The sequence below is a fragment of the Leopardus geoffroyi genome, chromosome D4 (assembly GCF_018350155.1).
Source record: "Leopardus geoffroyi isolate Oge1 chromosome D4, O.geoffroyi_Oge1_pat1.0, whole genome shotgun sequence".
NCBI lineage: Eukaryota > Metazoa > Chordata > Mammalia > Carnivora > Felidae > Leopardus > Leopardus geoffroyi.
This window is the reverse complement of record NC_059342.1, coordinates 55,746,500-55,770,096: the sequence shown is the minus strand read 5'-3', so window position 1 is coordinate 55,770,096 and position 23,597 is coordinate 55,746,500. Positions and strand designations below refer to the sequence as shown.

Here is a 23,597-nt window from a genome sequence, read left to right as displayed (position 1 = left end):
GGCCAAGGCTTGGGGCAGAGGCAAGGGACGTCTCTGGAGGAGAGAGGCAGGTCTCACTGCAGCAGACAGGCAGGAAGGAAAGAGGTAGGATGGGATGGGGTGGGCATCACAGTGCCTTGTGGGTGCCTGCTTTTCACTCTGCTGTCTGTCACACACAACACACCCACATGGACTCTCCAGTACTGGATGGCTGCAGGAGACACATCTGTTTAATGCTAGGAGCCAGGTCGGGATATGAGTCATGGAAGCCCTGTCTTCTCTCACAGGCCTTGGCCCAACACAGGCTTGCTGTGCGACCTGGACAGGACCTTTCCCCTCTCTGGGTCTCAGTTTCCCTATCTGTGCACTGAGGAGTGGATTTGTTGGTGTCTGGGGAGCCTCTCAGCTCTGACTTCTTCCAGTACTTTGAAGTCTCATGTCATGATCCCTCTTTGCTTCTCCCCACCTCAACTCAGGCTGTGGTTGAAATGGGGACAGAGTAAGGTAGGAAGAACTCCCAGCCCCAGGCCAGGTCACTCCAGGGCTTTGCAAGTAAAGGTTTGGTCCTCAGCCTAGTGGTCCTGGCTTTGGGAGAGCCCCTCACTCCCTGCCCTTGCCTGCTCTCCCACTCCCACTCACGACCCCCAAGGGACAGGCATCTACAGGCAGCACCGAGGTCTGGCTAGTCTGTCTCCTCCCTCAGATGGGAATCCTGCAGCTCAGAAAGAGAAAGGAGCAGCCATCTCGGGCCAGGCTGGGGTGCTGATGCCGAGTGGGAGGAGGCTATGGCTACTCAGAGCTGTGCAGTCTGACCGTGGCAAGGTACCTACCTCTATGCTGAACCTGAAGTGGGGAAGAGGTATGACCTAACCCTCCTGGGTGCTGCAGGGCCTGTACTGTGGAACCTAAGAACACAATGAGGGCAGCCAGGCTGGATCCAAATGCTGGCTCTACCAGTCACAAGCTGTATGACTTTAGGTAAGACAGGATAATAATAGCTCCCACCTCACAAGGCTGCTAGGATGATAAAATAAGCTATGCCTGGCATGTGGGCAGTGTATTCGCTCTATATTCTCTTGTGGTCCTCACATCATCATGCCCATCTTACATCCAAGGAAACTGAGGCCTAGGGAGATTGGCTTGGTAAGGGGTAGACAGTAGGGATTTTAGTCCTTACCAATATGACCTTGGCTAGTTGTTTTTTTTTTTTTTTTTTTTTTTTTGTTTCTGAATTGTGAAATATATCCTATAAGCATGCATATGCAACATACAGGTACAGTGAAAATAACACTCAAAAAACAAAGACCCCAAATGAACAAATAACCCCAAACACTCAAGTGGCCCCCACTAAGCTTTGGCATGTTATTGAACCTCTCTGGGCCTCACTCTCCACGTCTGTAAAATGGGGATAATGAGGCTCAGAGGAGTGAGGTGCTTCAGGTTTAGGTTTTGCCATTGGCATTTTGCTGTGATGAAGCAAGGTGAAGAAGAGTTTGCCAGAACTCATGGTCTCCCCTTATGTCTGTGCTCAGGAGTCAAGGCAGTGGGTGGGTGCTGGAGGGTGTGTACAAGGGCTTCTGGAGGGGATGCCCTATGCTGTGGCCCAGTAGGGGGTGTAGAAGCTCAGAGGCTGGGTCAGGGGCGGAGAGACAAGACACATAGCTCAGAGCCAAGTACACCCAGGCACATGGATGAGGCCATAAATCTGGAACTGAGCCTTTGAGTCCTCCAGGGACCCAACCAAACCCCTGTTGGCTGATAAGGATTCCTCAGATAGGGGTCACAACAGGCCCTTGGAACAGCCCAGCTAAGGCCAGGAAGAATGTGTTCTTGTCCTCCCCACTCCCCCAGATCCCCTACCTCCATCCTGGTCAAGGTCAAGGACAGGGAGAAGATGAATTCCTAAGGGAGACTCAGTGTTGGGACAGGGGAAATTGGAAGGTGGTGGATATACCAGGAGAGTTTGGAAGTTGGACATGCTGAACTGGAGGTGCTTGTGGGACACCCTGGGATAGACAGGCCTGGGCTAGAGATACAGCCCAGGGTGGCATGTGATGGCTTGCAGATGGATTAAATGGCCCAGGGATAGACGATGGAGTCCTGGAAAGCACCCATGTTTAAGAGATGGCCAGAGGGGAGAAGGCAGCCAAGGCCCATGATCTCCTCTGGCTCCAGGAACCCAAATACTCTGGGTATTAATTGACTTCTACCCTGGGGCCAGTCCTTTCTCTCAGAAGGTTCAGATGGGCCAGGGCAAGCAAGAGAAGCCCAGACTCTCCTAGGCAACCAGTAGGAAAACTCCAGAGACCACCATCACATAGGACTTCCCTGTAGCTCTGAGTCCTGCAATTCAACTCCCTGCTCTGGCTCTGGAAATGTCTGATTCCTGCCCTGTCCTCAGCTCCCTGCCCTGTAGATGACAGGATGCCCAGGGCACAGTCCCTGGACCTCTTCTCTTTCACCTTCCCTTCCAACATGACCTTACCAACCTGTAAATACCATTATATGCTCACAGCTCCCCAAATTAGATCTCCTGTCCAATCCTATGTACAACCACCCACTGGACAGATTTTCATCCCTCAAGGCTGTTTCTCCCACACTCTTTCCTATCTTAGTAAATAGCAAATTCAATCTTCCCAATGCTGAGGCCAAAATCTTTGAAGTCATCCTTGAGCCCCTTCTCTCTCACACCCCACCCACACCCTAGCTGTTAGCAAACCCTATAGGTGTTACCTGCAAAATACATTTAGAATCCAACCACTTTTCATCACCCCGCCACTGTCACCCAGGTTTGAGCCACCATTACCTCTCTTAGATTACAGACAGAGTGGTCTTCTGATCATCTCCCAGTCTGTCTTTTTGCTCTGTGTCACCCCTATGGTCTAGTCTCAATACAGCAGTTGGAGTGATCCTTTCAAAAAATAAGCCAAATTGTATCACTCACTCCTCTGCCTAAAGACTTCCAGTGGCCTCCAGGCCCCTGCTTCTCTCTCCCTATTCATTCTCCCACAGCTGATGGCTTTGCTGCTCTTTCAAGGTACATGATGTTTCCACCACCGAGCCTTTGCAATGGCGGTTTCCTCTGCCTGCAACATTCTTCTTCAGATATCTGCATGACTTAAATTTTCCTCCTGTGCTTACGTTGTGTATGCAAACAAACAGAAAACAGTATTAAAAAAACAAACAGGGGTGCCTGGGTGGCTCAGTCGGTTGAGCGTCCGACTTCGGCTTGGGTCGTGATCTCAAGGTTTGTGGGTTCGAGCCCCGCGTCGGGGTTTGTGCTGACAGCTCAGAGCCTGGAGCCTGCTTCGGATTCTGTGTCTCCTTCTCTCTCTGCCCCTCACCTACTTGTGCTCTGTCTCTCTCTCTCAAAAATAAATAAATGTAAAAAAAAAAAAAATAAAAAAAAATCGGAAAGGTTATAAGTTTTAAAGATACTTGGGTGGCTCAGTCAGTTAAGTGTGGGACTCTTGATTTCAGCTCAGGTCATGATCCCATGGTTTGTGAGTTTGAACTCCGTGTTGGGCTCTTTGACAATGTAAAGCCTGCTTGGGATTCTCTCTCCCTTTCTCTCTGCCCCTCCCCCACATGCTCTCTCTCTCAAAATAAACTTAAAAAAAAATTGGGGCATCTGGGTGGCTCAGTTGGTTGAGTGTCCAACTTTGGCTCAGGTCATGATCTCGTGGTTCTGTGTTCGAGCCCTGCATTGGGCTCTGTGCTTAAAGCTCAGAGCCTGGAGCCTGCTTCAGATTCTGTGTCTCCTTCTCTCTCTGCCCCTCCCCGGCTCGCACTGTCTTTCTGTCTCTGTCTCTCTCTCAAAAATAAATAAACATTGGGGCGCCTGAGTGGCTCAGTTAAGCGTCCAGCTTCAGCTCAGGTCATGATCTCGCAGTCCATGAGTTTGAGTGTCAGGCTTTGTGCTGATAGCTCGGAGCCTGGAGACTGCTTCAGATTCTGTCTCTCTCTCTGACCCTTCTCCGCTCACACTCAATCTCTCTCTCTCTGAGAAATAAACATTAAAAGTACATAAATAAACATAAAAAAATGAAGATACTGGTTATAAACTACTAACAAATTTTAAGTAAAAGCTTTTTTTGAGGCAAAGTGTAAGCACTATCCCATCCCAGCCCCAGGCTCCTGGTTTGGGGATACATACTGCTCCCTAGTGGCCATCCTAGGAAAAAGTCCCATCATCTGGGGGTTGCTGGTGTTCTCTACATTGGGACAGAGTATAAGCTTTTCTTCCACCTGTCCTGACCTGCCAGACAACGCAGTCCCAGGGACTCCAAGGTAATGTGTGTGAACTGTCCCTGTTCTGTGTATAGTAGAGGACACAGGTTTTGAGTCTGACTTTATAGGAACTTCAGATCCCCAGTAATTCATTGAGTGATCTTGGGCAAGTGACCTAATTTCAACCTTTAGTTTCTCCATTGGTAAAAGAGATAGTAAGAATATATGCTTCAAGGGGCTTTGAGGATTAAGAGATGAGCACGGTGCTTGGTGCATATTAAGTACTCAAAAGCTGTTATCTACTATCAGAAGAGACTTTTGAGAAGGAGTGGGTGCATGAGTACTTCAGACTCCTTCACCACTGTGTCAAGCCTGGGGTGGGCAGGGGTGGAGGTAGTAGAAGCGGGGGAGGTAACTGAAAGCCCCAGCTGTTGCCAAAGCAGCTTCACAACTGCTCCGTTCCTTCCCCCAAATGGGTTATCCTCTGAGGGATGGTCCTGGGATAGGCTCAACGCTCGACTGCACTGACAGAATATCCCAGCCTCTCAGATCCTGTCTACCCACTAGCCTTCCAATGGCTTCAGGTAGCATGTGGGCTGAAACTATTCCCGACCTGACAGATGGGGAAACCAATGCCCAGACAATGGAAGCAAACTGCTCAGGGTTCACAGAGTGAGTTGAGGCAGCCAACTGGGTGTCCTAGCAGTTTAGCCAGGTTCTGTGTAGTCATGCTGTGCCTTATAAAGAGCAACCACATGAAGCCTGGGGGACTGAGGGCAGCTTGGGCTACTGGGAAGGACTCCAAAGGAATTTTGTTTGGGGAAGACAGTTGCCTTTTCCTTGAAGACTCAGACCCCTCCCGGTCTAGGGGCAGTTCTAGGCTGGGAAACCCAAAGCCTGGATTCCAGTCTTGGTCTGGCTCACATTGAGTGTGACACATGGAACCTTTCCCCTCTGGGGTAGGCCATTGTAGACTGAGGGGTTAGGCTAGCTTAGAGCTTTCCCTGGAGATTTGTGAGCTCTACAAGGCCATTAGAGATAGTATGGGACATCTGTGTCGAGGCCACGTAGTGAGCTTGGGAGGGAGAAATTTCTCAGTAGGTATTACAGGACATAGGAGGGGACTGATAAGGTAGGCAGGTCTGTGAAGGTGGCCAGGCATTCCCTCCCTAATTTTAGAAGGGAAGGCACATTGGTAGGTTCTCCTTAGAGAACAAGGTCTCTAGGGTTTCAGGCATGAAGCAAGAAGGCTGACACCATGTGGGAAGGACCCTACCCCTCCAAACGTAAATCACAGGACCCACTCTGTGAGATTTTGAACCTTTTACAAGACTGACATTCCTTCTTCCCCTCCCCTGGTCTGTTCTCTGGCCTGTCCAGGACAGGATCCAGAGCTGCTTCACACAGACCCTGCATTCAAGAGGGCTGCTTTCATCTTCAATCCTGGATACAACCTCCCACTGCATGTCAGGCAGGCACCACTGCTGAAAGGAGCCAGCCCTGCCAGACAAGCCAGAGGGAATTCCAGAGATAAGAACTTGGGTCTCTGAAAAGCTCTGGCCCCATAAAGAATCTCCTGCCAAAGAAGAGGGTAGGGTTGGAAGGGGGAGGAATGAGATCACCTGATTTTCAGGGAGCAATAGTATGGGGTCACGGTGCCCACAGGATTTAGTCCATGCTCATGTCCAAGGCCAGTGCTCAGTGGAGAATCCACCAAGCCCATGAGAAGCAGCTTCTCCTTGCTGAGGGGGGTCAGGGGTCCCTTTGGTGACCCGAGGGGTGCTAGCTACCTGCCGGCACTCAGCATCCTATCTGACCTCCTGAATCTCTTCCCTTTGCAGCACCACCCCCCAGCAACCTCATCTTCTCATGTGGATAACTCCTATAGCTCTTGGCTGGGCCTCTCGCCTCAATGTTAAACCTCCAATCCCTTCTACACACTGTCTGAGGCACTGCTCTAGAACAGGGTGTGGGCAAACTAAGGTCCTTAGGCAAATCCATCCTGCTGCCTGTTTTTGTCCAACTCATGAGCTAAGAATGGTTTTCTAATTTTTAAATAGCTGGAAAAAAATGACATTATTTTGTGCCATGTAAAAATTATATGAAATTCTGATTTCAGTGTCTATAAAATAAGGTGTTACTAGAACAAAGTCAGGCTCATTCGCTTATGTATTGTTTGTGGCCGCTTTCATATCACAATGGCAGAGTTGGGTAGCTGTAACAGAAACTCTTAAGACTCAGAAAGCCTATAATATTTCCTATCTGGACCTTTACTGTCACTCTCTGCTTAGGACCCTCCAGTGGCTCTTTGTGGCTCTCCACAGCTGACCCCTTTCTTTCTACCTCTCCAGCCTCATCACATGTCCTTCTAGCTGAGTGCCCACTCTGGACGATTCACCTTTCCTCATTCACACTGCAAGCCACATCATGCCATTTACCTTCGCTTGGCATGCCTCTCTTCTCCAAATGACAGTCTACCATCTTAAGACTCAGCCCAAAAACTTCCTCCCATTTCCCTTCTCCCAACCACAAGAGCTAACCCATTCCTACTTCCAATATCACAGGAGCCTCTTATAGCTCCCCTTAACTTTTAATAACAGACTAATGACCTGTTTGTGCCAGACCAACCAATTCCATTATAAATATGTGTTCAGGGATGTGATCTCTGGGGCATTACTAACTGAAAGAATAGACCACAGCCCTAGCACAGGGCTGCATGGGGTAGGCACATAAGCCTACCAGAAGGTAGGCCTGTTTAGCATTCTATACTTTTTACTTGGCTAATAGTATGGAGGAAGAAGCAGCTTATATATTTTCCAGATGCCAAGTATTTTTTTCAAAAAGTAAACTCTGTACCCTATGTGGGGTTGGAACTCATGACCCTGAGATTAAGAGTCAGATGCTCTACCAACTGAGAAAGCCAGGCGCCCCCAAGTATCATTTATATAAACTTCCAGCACCTATGATAGATCAAGCACCTCCATGTGTCTTATCTCATTTAATCCTTACAACAACCTGGTAAGGCAGGTGATACCTCCATTCCACCAAGCAGCGAGTTATGTGGCAGAGCTGGCATCTAAAATCAGGTCTCCTGCCTCCTGAGATGCTCTCCATATGCAGTTCACCCATTGAACCACTGCTTCAGAGATGTAACAGGTACTTGTGGGCTTCTTGTGTTTGGGGCTACTGACCCTGTGCTAAATGGGTCCAGGTAGAGGTGGTTTTGTAGTTTTCCATCTCTTCCCTCCAGTTGCTTCTTCTGCTCCTGTACTTGCTGCCTCTCAAGGCAGATTGTCTGGGTCAGGACCAAAGGGTGACCCTGCTCTTCCTATGAAAACTGAGTGCCAGTTTTGTGACGTCACTTCTGAAATCTTCTGTTGTTCTGGGGCTCGTGGCTTGCTCTGGAGAAAGTTGTTGGAAGTCTGGCCTCCAAGCTGGAGGGGTGCCAAGGCCAGAGAGGGCCAAACTAATGTAACTGTCAGTGCACCTGCCTTAATGGAGACTCAAGAGTGCCTCCAGAGGGCTGCTGGGATAAGCCCTGGACTGTCCACATACTTTTGTGTATATTCAAACAGAAGTCCAGAGCTCAGAGACCAGGAGAGCCAATATAGCTGCTGCAGACCTGGGAGAAAGCAACACAGGAAAGGTAAATCCACCTGAGACTCTGGGGCGCCTGGGTGGCGCAGTCGGTTAAGCGTCCGACTTCAGCCAGGTCACGATCTCGCGGTCCGTGGGTTCGAGCCCCGCGTCAGGCTCTGGGCTGATGTCTCAGAGCCTGGAGCCTGTTTCCGATTCTGTGTCTCCCTCTCTCTCTGCCCCTCCCCCGTTCATGCTCTCTCTCTGTCCCAAAAATAAATAAACGTTGAAAAAAAAAAAAAAATTTTAAAAAATCCACCTGAGACTCTTTCTCAACCAGAGAGGAATTAGGGCTACACTGCTCAGTATACAGAGGCCACACTGAACTTGGCAGCATGAGGAGCTTGCTCTACGTCCTCTTCTGTCATGGCAGATAAAGCTAACCTGTCACCAGACAAGCTCAGGGATGTGGTATGAGCCACACCCCTGGACTTTAGAAAATGGAGTTCTGTAAAGCACCCTGATCCCTCTCCTAGGTCTAGAACTGATGGCACTGAGGATCTCCAAGTCCCATAAGTTCAGCCAGATAGACCTAGGAGAGTTTTTGGCAAAAGACTCAGATAAGATAGCTGGGTTTAACACAATGTGTGATTCTGGATATGGTGTACCAACTCAATGTTTGGTATTCTGGACTGAAAAGCTCACTTGTGTCTTTCCAAAGATTGTGATCAGTTTGGATTAATCCAAAAAGTGAGGTGCAGTTGATGTTGCAGACATTTTTATGAGGAGGAGGGATAACTGGGACAACTGAGGCTATGACTAAGTGCTGCTTTCAGGCTAAAATTCTGGTTTGTCCAAATCAAACCCAATATTCCCCAGCCCTCCGAGCAATCACGGTGATGGTGGAGCCTCTGCAAATACATGACCGAATCACTAGTGACCATCCAGTCAGATCTGGCTGTACCGAAACACTTTATACAGACGGAATAGAGGACAAGGGGACTTCTGATACACTCATGCTTTGGACGTATCAGTACAAGACAGTATGTGAGGCTGTGTGTGAGTCCACCAGGCAGTTGGGAACAAGCATGATTTTCTGCTGGCAAACAAGTCTCCATCACACCTAATCATTCTTTTATCTAAGTGCATCTTGATCTTCTCAGTCCTGGACATCAAAGTAGTCAATTACTGGTTCCTTGGCTATTTTCTGTAAATTACTGCTCCCAGGATTCCTGAAAAGCAAACAAAGAATAATCAGTCTTCTTGTTTGGAGGAAGTGGACTGAGGTCTTCAGAAAGTTAAGGATCAGCTGATTTGCCATTTGCAAAGCTTTGGTAAGACAGTGGGGCACACATGAGTTGGGAACTTGAAATTTGGTGATGGGCACGCAGGGGTTCACTGTATTAATAATATTCTCTTGACTCTAAAAGTTTTCTACAATAAAATTTTATACAAAATTAAAGCAAACAAAAGGAAAAAAGCATGGCGCAAACAGGCCAAAGACTCCACACAGTTATGTTCAGGTGGTACTGGACATGGCTGTAAAATAACATGTAGAATACCTCACATTTCCAAAACCACTGCCCATGTGGATATGCAGCTGGGCTGACTGGAATCCAGGCCACCTGTTTTACAGGGGTGAAGCAGGGCTGGTCCTATGGAGCTACATTGACCCAGACAATCCTTGCTAAGGCTGTGCCCAACGGGCAACACCTAGCCGTCCTGTCCAGTCCCAGGGAACACCGATTGCTATGGCCCTCATGGTGACTTTATAAACTGCCCTTCCCACCCTCCCAGAAGTTCTGTATAAGAAGTTCTGGTAAAGCTTCTATGTGGAAGGCCAGAACAGCATTAGGGACCCTGCTGAGTTTCAGGGCAACTTTCAGCAATGCTGCCTCAGTCACAATAAGGCAGCCAGCTTCCTTTCTGGCAAAGGAAAGGAAAGGAAAAGGGGATGGTTCTTCTTTCCTGCTTCTGAGACTTGCTGCTTGCCAATGTGGTTTTCTTATCTCTAAATCATGAATATATGTTTCTGTTGTAAAAATGATACAAACCATATAGAGGTCACTAGAGCAAAACGCTAAAGTCCCCACCTTCACTGCAACCTCAGCCCACTATCCCACATCCATCTGCAGAATAAATGTTGTGAACCATGTAACGTTCCTAAATCATCCGCTGTGACACAATGAGTCCACTTCCCAGTGTCACCATCTACACCATGGAAGTTATGTCCAATGACTTTTCTCCAGAAGAGAAGTGGGCATTATAAACATCAAACCTGAGACCCCTCTGGCATGAACAAATGTGTCTGACACCCCAGTCACACCTTACTTATTTGAACAAAGCCCCCCAAGGCCAGGCCTGAGAGGCTGCCAATGGCTGGTAGAGACCTGGACAGTTTAGCCCCTGCTGGCTTTTCTGAATAGACAGGGCCCTTTGGAAAGCAGCTGAAGGATCCTTACTTGTCTGTCTGATGCCTGTGATGAGGAATTGGTGGTGGAGGCCGTGACTGCATTTCCCTTTCAAGGACACCGGTCAGCGTGTTAGGAGGACAAATGGACTTCCCTCTGATAAAAGTCAGAACACAAAGTATTGAAAAGTGAGAATTGTTTGTGGAGACAGGCAGACCGCTGCAAATCCAGTCATGATTTTCACTGTGCTGCTGCTAAGTGCTCCGATGTGACCTGTCTCCTCTCAGGCATGGTCACCTTCATTTAACCCTTGTCCCTTCCACTCATCTCTGTAGGGCCTGTTACCTGCTTCCTGTCATCTCATACTCAAGTTTTTTCTTCTGGAAGTCCCTCCTACTCTCTCAGGTTCTGACAGTGATCCTAGATCCTCACTGTCACTTCCCTTCTCATAACACAGCCATAGTCTCATCTAATGGCAAACACTGTTTACGGGGGATGCCTTGAATCAGAGTCTAGCATCTTGTTTTCATCATGCCAGGAGGACAAGGGAAAAGGGGACAGATGTGATGGGCAGGCATGCAACCCAGGCCCTCAGGGTCTGCTCCCTGTATCTGAGGAAATGATGCCTCCAGTGTCACTTGTGGATTGGGGCAGATAAAAGCCTTGCATGTCTTTAGACGTGTCTGTCCTGTGGACTAAGGCATGGGCTTTGCTCTCTGGTTCAGACCTTTGTATCGGACTTTTTGATTGTGCCAGAATGGCTATCCCATAAGCAGGTTTTCTATCTATTCTTCTAAGAGAGGAAGCAAGGAAAGCAAACATTGATAGATCCTGCTTTCCGAGGTCCAGCCTGCTCCAATGAGCAGTTCCTCCTGTGATGACAAGATCAACCCACCTGACCGCAGTGACCACGACGTTGCGCTTTGGTTCACTGTCATAGCTCACACTCTCTAGGCCGTACACTTGGGCCAGGTCGTGGATGATCCGACGGTGGTCTCTGTTCATGGGAGGGAAGCAGTGGCTCTTCTTACTATTCTTTCCCTGTATTGAGGGTAAAGATGAATGATTGATAAAATGACTAAATAAATCAAAGACCTAAAACAAGACAATTTCATTTCTTATAAAAAATATGTTTTATGCTAAAAATCATGAGTGTGCAGATACAGACACACTAGCAGAGAAATACACTTGCACAGGTTTCCTAGTTAGGAACAATGATTCCATTTTCTCCATCATGCTAGTGTCCTGCTGGGAACTGGGAACAGAAGGGAGGAAGGGAGGAAAGGGAGGGGCTAAGGGAGATGGCAGGAAGGAAATTCCTCTTCATTAAATGTGGATCTAATATAGGTATCTTGTCCTCACTCACATCCCCACAGAATAAAGAGGGAGTCACAATGGGATTGGATGCTTCTGACTAAATTAAAGACTTTTTCCCTTAAAGCTACCTCCAGGACAAGGGCTTCACTCTCTTAAAGGAGTCTATCCCACTACTCTTTAGCTCTAGTCATTCAACTTTTCATTTTTACCCCAGGGTTTCTATTGTGCCTTGGGGGTAATAAAGAATCGGTGTGACCTATCATATAATAGCCCTTCGGAGATCATGTCTTCCTAAGTATCCCACACAGGCATTCAATTATCACTACTGAATGCCTCCAATTGTTCAGAGTTTCTTCACCCAATCTTAGGCACTAAGCTAAAATTTTTTATTTATACTGACTTTGATTGAGGAGTTTTTTTCTGAACCAGGACAAGGCTTCCATAGATGTTATAATGGCTGGACTTTGGGGAAAGATAACGATCATCAAGAAGTTGTGACTTTTTCCTATAACTACTCTATACTGATGGTGTTTCTAGGATTTTTTTTTTTTTTTTTTTTTAAATCAAGCTGGCCTTAGACACATGTCCAGTTGGATGTTTTGACTTCAACCTTATTCACGGCCTCCACAAGGGCTTCCATTTCTTTCTCAATGTCACTGACAAACTTTAAATCCTTCCTGAAATGAGAAATCACCACAGTTAATTTCATCTGTTCCTGCTCTTCTGAGAATCCCTTCTACCCACCCTCTCTGCCCGTAAACTGCAGACAATGAACAATGTGGGCAGAAAAACAGCAGAGGTCAGGAACTGTCAGATAAAAGAAGACTGACTGTGACTGAACAAAGGAAAAGAAAAAGAGAAAACAAATATGAGAAAGGAGAAGATGGAGAAAGAGCATTCTGGAGGGCCAGGAGATAGGAGGAAAATAAGAGCTATTACTGCCCAAGTGAGGACCCAAGTGAGGAGCCAGAAGTGGAATTCAGGCTAGTCCAAGCCCTATGGAAGCCCACACTTCTACTACAGGGCGTTCTCTCTCTCTCTCTCTCTCTCTCTCTCTCTCTCTCTCTCTCACACACACACACACACACACACACACACACACCCTGCACCCCATGCTCCATTCTTCTAGAGGAAAATTTCGAGAAACCTAGAAAAGGATTTTTATTAAACATCATATAATCTCTTATAATAGATATATAGACTTTAACTGGCTCAATCACAGACGAGCACATATTAGTTATTATATCTTAAAAGACCAAACAGTCTTGTAAGCCATAATTAAGAAAGATGGTACCAAGTTACATACACACCTGGCATCTTCTTTTAAACTGTCACTGAATTTTGACCCTGAAGAACGTATATTGAAAGGATCAGAATCCTCGCTGATATGAAATGCCTCTGCTAATCTCCTGGAAGTAAGAGAGATGTAAGTAAATAAAAGGAAAGGAAGGAGAGGAAAACTTACAGTAACACAGAGTGCCCACCAAGTCCTAACTTCTTTATACATTAATGATGTCATTTCAGTAAACCTACTTATTTTTTATAAAAATTTTTAAAAATTATTTATTTTTTTTTGAGAGACAGAGAGATACAGAGTATGAGCAGGGGAGGGGCAGAGAGAGAGAGAGAAAGAGAGAGAGAGAGAGAGAGAGAGAGAGAGAGAGAGAGAGAAATAGAGAATCCAAAGCAGGCTCCAGGCTCTGCCTGTCAGCACAGAGCCTGATGTGGGGGTCGAACCCACGAACCGTGAGATCATGACCTGAGCCAAAGTTCAACACTTAACCGACTGAGCCACCCAGGCGCTCATCAGTAAACCCAATCATTAAAGAAGGAATAATAACTACTTGGGACAAGATATGATTTTATCTTCCTAGAAGAATATAAGCAAGACAGATCTACATGGGTCTGAGCCAACCCCTTGGCTGACACTGGCAGCTTGGGTTATCTGGGATGAGAATGGGGATGACTGTCTCTGAGATTTCACCTAAACATCAGACAGATAAAGTAGACATATAATCATTAAAATTAGTATTGTCTTACAGAAAATTTGGAAAATAAAGGGAAGAATTCCATTAACAACACAAATACTGCATTTTAATACACTTCCTTTCAGATTTTTTTCCCTTTAAGTAGTTGCAATTAGCGTATATAAAACTAGGCACCTGGGTAGGGCACCTGGCTGGCTCAGGTGGTGGAGCAGATGACTCTTGATCTCAGGGTTGTAAGTTTGAGCCCCATGGTGGGTGTAAAGCATGGAGCCTGCTTGGGATTCTCGCTCCTTCTCTCTCTGCCCCTCCTCCACTCATACTTGCTCGCTCTCCCTCTCTCTCAAAAATAAATAAACTTAAAAAAAAAATGTAGTGGAAAGTCAAACTTCAAGATAAAACAGGACTATACTTTGCCTGCATTTGCCTGTTTTTGTTTAACTATTTATTTTGAGAAATTTCCAAACAAAGTAACAAGAATATTATAATGATAAAACAATCATAAGTTCAAAATACCGTAAGTCAAAAATGCATTTAATACATCTAACCTACCAAACATCATAGCTTGGCCTAGTCTACCTTAAATGTGCTCAGAACACTTACATTATTAGCTTACAGTTGGGCAAAATCACCTAACACAAAGCCTATTTTGTAGTAAAGTACTGAATATCTCAAGGAATACTGTACTGAAAGTGAAAAACAGAATGGTTGTAAATGTATTCATTGTTTACCCTCGTGACTGCACGGCTGACTGCAAGCTGCAGCTTGCTGCCACTGCCCAGTGTCATAAGACAGCATTATATTGCTAGCCTGAGAAAAGATCAAAATTCAAAATCTGAACTATGGTTTCCACTAAATGTGAATTGCTTTTGCACCACTGTGAAGTAGAAAAATTGTAAGTCAGTTTATTGTTAAGTTGGGGACTGTCTGTGTATTGTTCACTTAAATTCTCCAACTGTTAACATTTTTACAGGGCTATACATTTTAACCAATCTTTGTTAGAACCAATAAGTCTGCCAGTCATTGAATAAATGCCTCCTAATCTGATGAAGGGTATCCTCAAATAACTAATAGAGAAAATATTTAGCAGTGAAATATTTAAAGCTCTCTGGTGTCAGGAATACCTACTATCAACCACCTATTCAACACTGTACTGCAGGCTTGAGCCAGTATAATGAGGCAAGAAAAAGAAAACAGATAAGAATTGGAAAGAAATAAAATTACTATTATTAGAAAAGGACATGAAATAAGAAATAAGTGAATTTAGCAAGGTTGTGAATACAGGTCAACAAACATCAGTTACATTTCTATATACCAGCAATAAGCAATTAGAAAACTAAATTTGTTTTGTTTTGCTTTTTTAGAAAATAAAAATTTAAAAGTGATACAAGAGGGGAGAGGAGAGAAAAAAAAGTGATACAAAAAAAATTACCACTTAAAAAAGCATCAAAACCATCAACCAGCAAGGGACAAATCTACCAAAAGATGTACAAAATCTCTATCTAGAAAAATATGAAGTATCACTGAGAGAAATCAAAGAAGACAGGAATAAATGGAAGGTATACCTTGTTCATGGATTAGAAGACTCAATATTATAAAAATGTCAAATTTCCCAAATTGATCTATAAATTGAATACCAATTCAATCAAAATCTTAGTAGGTTTTTAAGCAGATATTGATAAGCTAACTCTAAAGTTTAAATGAAAATGCAAATACCCAAGAACAGTCAAGTTAATCTTGAAGAACCATGCTTGAAGAGATAAACTATCAGATAGTAAGACCTTTATTGTTATAAAGGTACAATTAAGAGAGTATGATTCTAGCATGATGGAACAGAATGAGCTCAGAAATAGATCCACACGTAATATGAATACCTGATTTAAGACCAGGGAGGCACTAGAGAGACTGGGGAAAATGACATCTTGATAATAGTACTGGTCACATGAATATTCATATGGAAAAAAACTGAGTTGTGAACTCTCCTTAAACCATACTCAAAAAAAAAAAAAAAAAAAAAATCAGTCCAGGTCAACTGTAGATCTAAATGTAAAAGGTAAAATAATACAGGTTCTAGACAATAACAGAGTATCATCATGATCTCAAGATAGACAAATACTTCTTAAACAGGACATAAAAAGCACTAGTATCTAAGGAGAAGACTGATAAACTAGATTACATTAAAATCAGAAACTTCTGCCTATCAAAAGATACCATTAAGAGAGTGAAAACTGAAGGCACTAAGTGCAGGAAAATACAATACTGAAAATCAACAAAGGATTCACATCCAAAATATATAAAGAACTCCTACTAATGAATAGGAAAAGGACAACACAATTACAAAATAACTAAAAGAATTGAATAAGCACTTCACAAAAGGGGATATCCAAATTGCCAATAACCATATAAAAAGGCATTCAACCTCACTAGTCATCAGGGAAATATAAACTAAAAGCTCACTGACATCCAACTACAAATTCATAAGAATAGATTAAAATTAAAAAGACTGTCAATTCCAGGGCACCTGGGTGGCTCAGTCAGTTAAGCGTCTGACTTTGGCTCAGATCATGATCTTACAGTTCATGAGTTTGAGCCTCGCACAGGGTTTTGGGGTGACAGCTCAGAGCCTGGAGCTTACTTCGAATTCTGTCTCCCTCTCTCTCTGCCCCTCCCCCACGTGCACTCTGTCTCTCTCTCTCAAAAGTAATAAACATTAAAAAAATTAAAAAAACAAAAAACAAAAACAGACCGACAATTCCAAGTGCTAATAAAAATGTAAAGGAAAAAAAAAGAAAAAAGAAAAAAGAAGAAAAAAGTAGAGCAATGGGAACTATTACCCTGCTGCTGGGAGTATAATATGGCACAACCATTTTGGATACTGTTGCGGAGAACTGACTGAAGCTGAACATATGAATACACTATTAACTATCAATCAGTAATTCTACTCCTAAGTTTGTAACTAACAGAAATGAGTATGTATATATGGCAAAAGAAGTATGTGGATGTTCTTAACAGCATTTTTTTTTTAATTTTTAAATGTTTATTTATTTTTGAGAAAGAGAGACAGAACACGAGCACAGGAGGGGCAGAGAGAGAGGGAGACAGAATTCTAAGCAGGCCCCAGGCTGAGCTGTCAGCACAGAGCCCAATGTGGGGCTCGAACCCACGAACCATGAGATCATGACCTAAGCCAAATTCGGACGTTCAACCGACTGAGCCACGCAGGTGCCCCATTAACAGAGCATTATTTATAATAGCCCAACACTGATAACCATACACATACCTATTAATGGTTGAATGATAAATAAATTATAATATCTTAATACATTAAAATATCATGCAGAAATGCAAATGACCCAAGTACTGCTATATGCAACAACAGGAATGAAGATCACAAATGTAATGAATGAAGCCAGACAAAAATAATACAAACTACAAGATTTCATCACTTATATAAAGTCCAAAAACAGACAAAACTAATCTGAAGTGTTAGAAGTCAGGATAGATATTTTATCTTTATGGAGTATACAAAAGTGTTCTGGTAATTTTCTATTTCTTGACCTGGGTACGGATTACACCACTGTATTCACTTTGTGATGACTCACTGATCTGTGCACTTCTGATCTATATGTATGCTATATTTCAACATAAAAGGTCATTAAAAAAGTTTTGAGCCTCTTATCTCCACTGGAATCAGGAAGTCTGCCAGTCAGTAAATAAGTATCCTGTAGCATGTGATGTTTACGCCATGCCCAAAACCAATAAGCTCATGTTTCAGAAATGTGCTGAAATCACCTAAGTGGTTTATCCTTAGACATTACAATTCTTGATGATTGAATTTCTCTTGCTCTCCAATAGCAGCAAAAGACTCAGCAGGTGCTGAATGAATGCTTCAACAGTTGCTCCCTCCCACTAACTTCACAGAGCTCAAGGACAAGTAGATAAACAGCAGTTGAAATGACTTACTTTTTCCTTTCCAAGGCTAAACACTCCTCATCACACTCCAGCCTTGAGAAACAAATGAAAAAAATAAAAGTCAGGGCACAGATTTCACAGCTTCTACCCAACAATAAGTTCTTAGTCAACCTGGAAACAGAGCAGATTCTGGCCAAAACATAGCTACATGAGGTCCCTTTCAAGGACAGGTGGGTGGGCCTCTGGGTTATGGTAATCTAGTTCTCAGAAGGGCCTCAAAGTGTCGCCAAAATGCTTCCAATGACCCTCTCACAGCGCCACTTCCTTCTCTTGGCACAGCTGGTTCTCTGTTCTCTGTGGGTTGGGCTGGACACATCTAGGTCTCTGCTTCCTCTGGCTACTGTTTGAGGAGAGGCCTAAGTCTTCTCTGGTTGTAGCTATATCCTGAATAAGATTTGCTGGATTGGAGTGGGTGTGGTCTCTTAAGTTCAAACGTCTGTTGGAACACCTACTGTGTGTGCAAGGGTTTGCTGTGGGGGATTGAGATAAATAGTTCCTATCTCTGGAAATTAATTCTAACAGAAGACACACATTTTAAAAATTACCTGGCTTGGTGAATTTCCTTCTTAGTAATTAACTTGCTGATTTCCACTGAATCTCCAAGCTGCATGTCTGTTATTTTAGAGGCCATGGAAATAGCAGCTATTCTGAAGTATAAAAAAGGGAAGAAAAGGCATTGCAGTTTCACAGGAATGTTCTAATACTAAGTACAGAGAAGACTTCCTTCAAGTCAAATCTATCACTGGACAATTCATGTGGCTTCAGAAACCCATCTATTATGAACTACCCACACGTTTATGTCATATCTCCTCAATCAGATTCTAAGCAGCTCCACAGGAAGCAATGAAGACAGTCTATTTAATCTCCCTTGAATATCCAGGCCAATGCCTGGCATTCAGTCAGTATTTCGAAACCCACTGTTGTCAAAGCCACTCTGATGTCTTTATACTCTAAAAATGCTATCTCCATGACACCTCTCTGCACCTAATCAGAGACAAACACACATCCCTAACACCTTCACCTCCTTACTCAGATCCCTTTTTGACCACCTGGTTCTAGGATTTCAGGGGGCTGCAAAGACAATTCACAGAACAGTCAGAAACCCCCACTACAGGGGAAGAGCACAGGACTTGGTCCTGGCTGTGCTACCACAAATGGTGGGATGTTAAAGCACTTCATGTAACTTCAGGACATCATCCCTTCTGATCTCAGGGTATAACAAGACCAGAAGGGAGAGAAAGAGGAAGAAAAATAAAAAGGTCATTTTACAAATGAAAGTTATGGAAGGAAAGGGACAAAACAATACTTTCTCTTTGAACCATAAAAACTAGATTGAGGAAAATTTATTTAAACAACTTTCCACAACAAAAGTTGCAAGGATGCTACAATAAACACCAGTATACACATATATAACCTCTGTATACTGAGATCCACTGCTATTAACATTTGAGCAGCACTAACCTTTGATAAGTACTGGATGCTTCAGAGCAAATCATCATCTCTTTTCTTCGTCCACATTCACACTGCAGCTCTATCTGAAATAAGATTAACATGGAGCGACTTTTAGCACATAGAAACCATGTGAATAGGCAGGTTTCCCACTTTTAAAGTCTCTCTCAAATCAAACCATGGCAGAGGATATAGACAGTGAGTGGTTACCCTTCAGGATGGAGGAAGCTAACCATGCATGCAACTAGACAACGTGGTAGTTGACACACTAGGAGGGAACCGTTCATTCTACAGGGACCCTTTCTGGGAACTACTACTGTCCTTAACCCCACCTGAAGGGGCAGGCCTAGAATGAAGTTTTTACCATTGAACCTGACCCAGGACCATCCAAGGCCTAATCAGGTCCACTGCCTGCTTTCACCTCCTCAGGGAGGCCCTACTTAGATCCCTCAGACCAGGCTAAGTTGTCCACTCTCATGCTCTCATAGCACCTTCTATCAGGGTGTAACGTCTTATTCACCACAGTCATAATTCAGTATCTGAGTAATTAGTAAGGATCTGTCCCATCTAATTGAAAGGATCATGTGCCTCCTGTTCACCGGTAGAGCCCTAGCACCTAGCAAAACATCTTGCACAACACAGACACATATATTTGTTGAATAAATGGAGTAGGCAATCAGAGTCTTTCTTGAGAATTTGTTCTAAGGGAGAGAGACAGACTGGTCAGACAGCTGTGGGCACCTTCTGAACTAGAAGGCCACTTCAAGCTGGGCAGACAGGAATCTGTACAGTGTACTCCACCTTTCTCTTGCTCCACCTTAGCTTGCAGTTCCTTGCAACCAATGATCTCTGATTAGACTCTATGCCCAGGAGCCTCAGCTCTGGACTCACGAGCAGCCCCACAACCATAGTCAATGCCCTATCTGGAGCCAGGAATACGCACCTTGGCTTTACAAGCAGTCGTGGGGCAGGGTGAGCTGGGGTGGCAGGGTGCCATACACGGGTGGCCACAGTCAGCTCTGGGGGTGGTGCAGGGCTGCTTGCAGGTCTCATCCACAAGACACTCTCCTTTGTGACAGAGTCTCTGACACTTGTGCATTCCACATGGTAGCGTGGCACTGCAGGGTAATCCGCAAGAGATATCAGCCAGGTGACAGGGTATGTTGCTTCGTAACTAGGAGAGACAGAAGTAGCCAGATTCTTATCTCCGTGTGCGATCTGGGATGAGTTTTAGCTTCCTATTCAAACATTTCTGAATTTTCAAAAAGTTATTTTGATCTTAAAAAAAATTAGGTGGATTTTCAAAATCTGAACATAATTTGTCTGAAAATAAACAAATCTGGAACTTATTTAATAACCCTTGTTATGATCCAAAAGAATTTGTGCTAGCAATCAAGTATGACTGAGGATATACACTTCCCAGGATGGGTAGCAAGCACATGAAACTAGATAACTAGGGAGTATCTGATATGCTCTGACCAACTAGGAGGATCAGATAACCTTTTCCTCCCTTTGCAAACAGCTTAGGGCACTGAGGGTTGGGAGGCACCCTTGACCCATGGTTTCAAGACTGCTGGCAGTGCTGTTTTACAGAAATAATTAAATAATCAAATAATCAACTCTCCTCACATTTCCCAACTCATGGTATCTTTAACTTTAGGTAGCTTTATCATTTAAAAAAATTAAGAGGCAGGGATGCCTGAGTGGTTCAGTCAGTTAAGCACCCAACTCTGGCTTCAGTCATGATCTCGTTGTTCGTGGATTCAGCCCCCACGTCAGGCTCCACGCTGACAATGCAGAGCCTGCTTGAGATTCTTTCTTTTTCCCTCTTTCTCTGACCCTCCCCCACTCATTCTCTCTCTCAAAATAAATTTTAAAAAATTAAAAAAAAAAAATTAAAAGGCAGGTGCCTGAGTGGCTCAGTCGGCTGAGTGTCTGACTTCAGCTCAGGTCACGATCTTGCGGTTCATGAGTTCAAGCTCCACATAAGGCTCATGACTGTCAGCCTGTCAGTGCAGACTCCACTTTGGATCCTCTGTCCCCTCCGCCCCGTCTTTGTCCCTCTCCTGCTTGCGCTCTCCCCAAAATAAATAAATATAAAAAAGGTGGGGGGGTGGCCCCTGGGTGGTTCAGTTGGCTGGACGTCCGACTCTTGATTTTGGCTTGGGTCATGGTCCTAAGCCCCACGACAGGCTCCGTGCTGAGTGTGGAGTCTGCTTAAAATTCTCTCTCTTTCTTCCTCTGCCCCTCTCCCCAGCTCAAGCGCTCTCCCTCTTAAAAAAAAAAAAAAAAAAAAAAAAAATTAAGAGGCAATAGGCCATGAAACCCCAAACTTTTAATTTTTGGAAATCACCTTCTTTCAGGATTCCTTACTCCAGGAAAAAGATGCTAGAATTTTGTTCCTGTGGGAGCAAAGTTTACTCTTACATATTGACTCAAATTCTTTTGAGAACCCTCAAAATAAGGAATATACTTTGACTCTAGTGACATCTAACTTTTACTCTTTTTATTTATTTTTTTTTCAACGTTTATTTATTTTTGGGACAGAGAGAGACAGAGCATGAACGGGGGAGGGGCAGAGAGAGAGGGAGACACAGAATCGGAACAGGCTCCAGGCTCCGAGCCATCAGCCCAGAGCCCGACGCGGGGCTCGAACTCACGGACCACAAGATCGTGACCTGGCTGAAGTCGGACGCTTAACTGACTGCGCCACCCAGGCGCTCCTAACTTTTACTCTTAAAAAGGCCTCCAAAGTCTAGGATGTACATGCTTCCTATCGCTTTAGAACTACTTTAGAGTGGCACCTGGGTGGCTCAGTCAGTTCAGTGTCTGACTCTTGATTTTGGCTCAGGTCGTGATCTCATGGTTCAAAAGATTGAGCCCTGTGTCAGGCTCTGCTCTGACATCAGGGAGCCTGCTTGGGATTCTCTCTCTGCCCCTCCTCTGCTCACACATGTGCTCTCTCTCAAAATAAATAAATAAACATAAAAAAAAAAGGAAGAATTGCTATATAAGTATTTTGGTAGAATGTAGTTCCCAATCATTAAACTTACCTACACTAATACCAGGGTCTGGAGATAATTTATTTTTATTTTTTTTTAATGTTTATTTATTTTTGAGTGACAGAGTGTGGGTGGGGGAGGGGCAGAGAGAGAAGGAGACACAGAATCTGATGCAGGGCTCGAACTCACAAGCCGTGAGATCATGACCTGTGCCAAAGTCAGTCACTTAACCAACTGAGCCACCCAGGTGCCCCTGGAGATAATTTTTGCACACACTGTGTCCTCTGTTTTCCCTCCCCTCATTACTTGCCTACTTTTCATTATCCTTTAGGAAGTTACCTCCTCTACAAACACCTTCCTTGGGTGGGGGCTCCTTTGATCCTGCTCAGTCCTTTGTACTTGCCCTGCTACTGTACTGTTTAAACTGCTATTGCACTGTTTAAATGCCTGCCTCCTGCTCCAGAGTAAAGGCTCCACGAAGGCAGCAGTCATGCCTCTCTTGTTCTCTTCTGAATCATGTGAACTTAGCCTGTTACCCAGCACACAATAGGTATGTAAAAAAATGTTTGTTGAATGAAGTCAAATAAGCCATCAACACAAAGATGATACATGGATGTCTTAGAATGGCTACTCTCGGAGAAAGTAAGACTCATAGAGCAAGATACTAATAAACGACAAATGACTTGAGAACTACTCACAGGAAATAAGTGAAGAAAAATACGTCCATCAAGATAAAGATATTGAACGCATGTTGTCACAAATGTCAAGGGTTTCCAAAAATGTTGCTTAATATGTTATGAAGTAAAAAGTAGGTTACACAATAGTATAATCTTAAAAGAGTATGAGAAAATGTGTATCACACATGACTTATAGTCTATACACAAGAATGTGAACGGTATTTATTTCTGGATTGCAGAATGTATGCTCTTAATTGTCTACAATGAATATGCATTTTTTAAATAAAGAATTCTTAAAAGTGTTTCAAAGGGTCTATAGGTAATGGTGCCAAATAAGCTTACAAATTGAGAATGAAGATGAAAAGTCCTTCATGGTAATGGCACTGCAGAGGTGTAGGTGAGCCTGGAGGAAGGTGTTTTGGCCTAGTGGCCAGAATAGGAAGCTGCACAGGGCACAGAGGAAGGAAGAGTGGCCCCTGGTGGAGAGACACCACCACTCTTGGGATGCTCTTAATGAAACACCTTTATGCAGGCTAGCAACCTTTGCTGGTGAACCTGGAAGTTGTCTCTGAAATACAGCCCATGTTCTCAAGGACAACTGACTGAGTTTAACTTAGTTGCAACCAGAGTAAAAATGAAAGCAAAAGAGGCTCACTATACTACCTATTGTATGACTTCATTCACGTGACATTCTGGAAAAGGCAAAACTACTGGGACAGATAATAGATCATTGATTGCTGGGGCCTGGAGACAGGAGGGAAAATAACTATAGAGATGCATGAAGGAGGGACACCTGGCTGGCTCAGTTAGTACAGCATGTGACTCTTGATCTCAAGGTCATGAGTTCAAGCTCCACATTGGGTGTAGAGATTATAAATAAATAAAAACTTAAAAAAAAAAAAGGGCATGAAGGAATATTTGGGGGGTGAATGAACTATTCTACATCTCGATTATGGTGATGGTTACATGACTATATGAATGTTTTTGCAAAACTCAAGG

At 44.1% G+C, this 23,597-nt stretch overlaps 1 protein-coding gene across 2 annotated transcripts in view; it reads right to left on the bottom strand.

Moving 5' to 3' along the window:
- Window positions 1-8,740: 8,740 nt before the first annotated feature.
- The window catches only part of NFX1 (nuclear transcription factor, X-box binding 1), a 74,295-nt gene continuing 59,438 nt past the window's right edge, over window positions 8,741-23,597 (bottom strand). Inside the window, exons 16-24 of one of the 2 annotated variants that reach the window (XM_045469991.1) lie at window positions 19,863-20,093; window positions 18,932-19,005; window positions 18,016-18,117; window positions 17,462-17,503; window positions 12,824-12,922; window positions 12,124-12,190; window positions 11,092-11,237; window positions 10,248-10,352; window positions 8,741-9,017 (exon numbers count right to left, since the gene is read on the bottom strand). In XM_045469991.1, the coding sequence (XP_045325947.1) occupies window positions 8,945-9,017; window positions 10,248-10,352; window positions 11,092-11,237; window positions 12,124-12,190; window positions 12,824-12,922; window positions 17,462-17,503; window positions 18,016-18,117; window positions 18,932-19,005; window positions 19,863-20,093 (939 nt within the window). In that variant the 3' untranslated portion in view covers window positions 8,741-8,944. Of the gene's footprint in view, window positions 9,018-10,247; window positions 10,353-11,091; window positions 11,238-12,086; window positions 12,191-12,823; window positions 12,923-17,461; window positions 17,504-18,015; window positions 18,118-18,931; window positions 19,006-19,862; window positions 20,094-23,597 lie in introns of those variants that run through there. The other variant, XM_045469992.1, reaches the window with a different exon arrangement.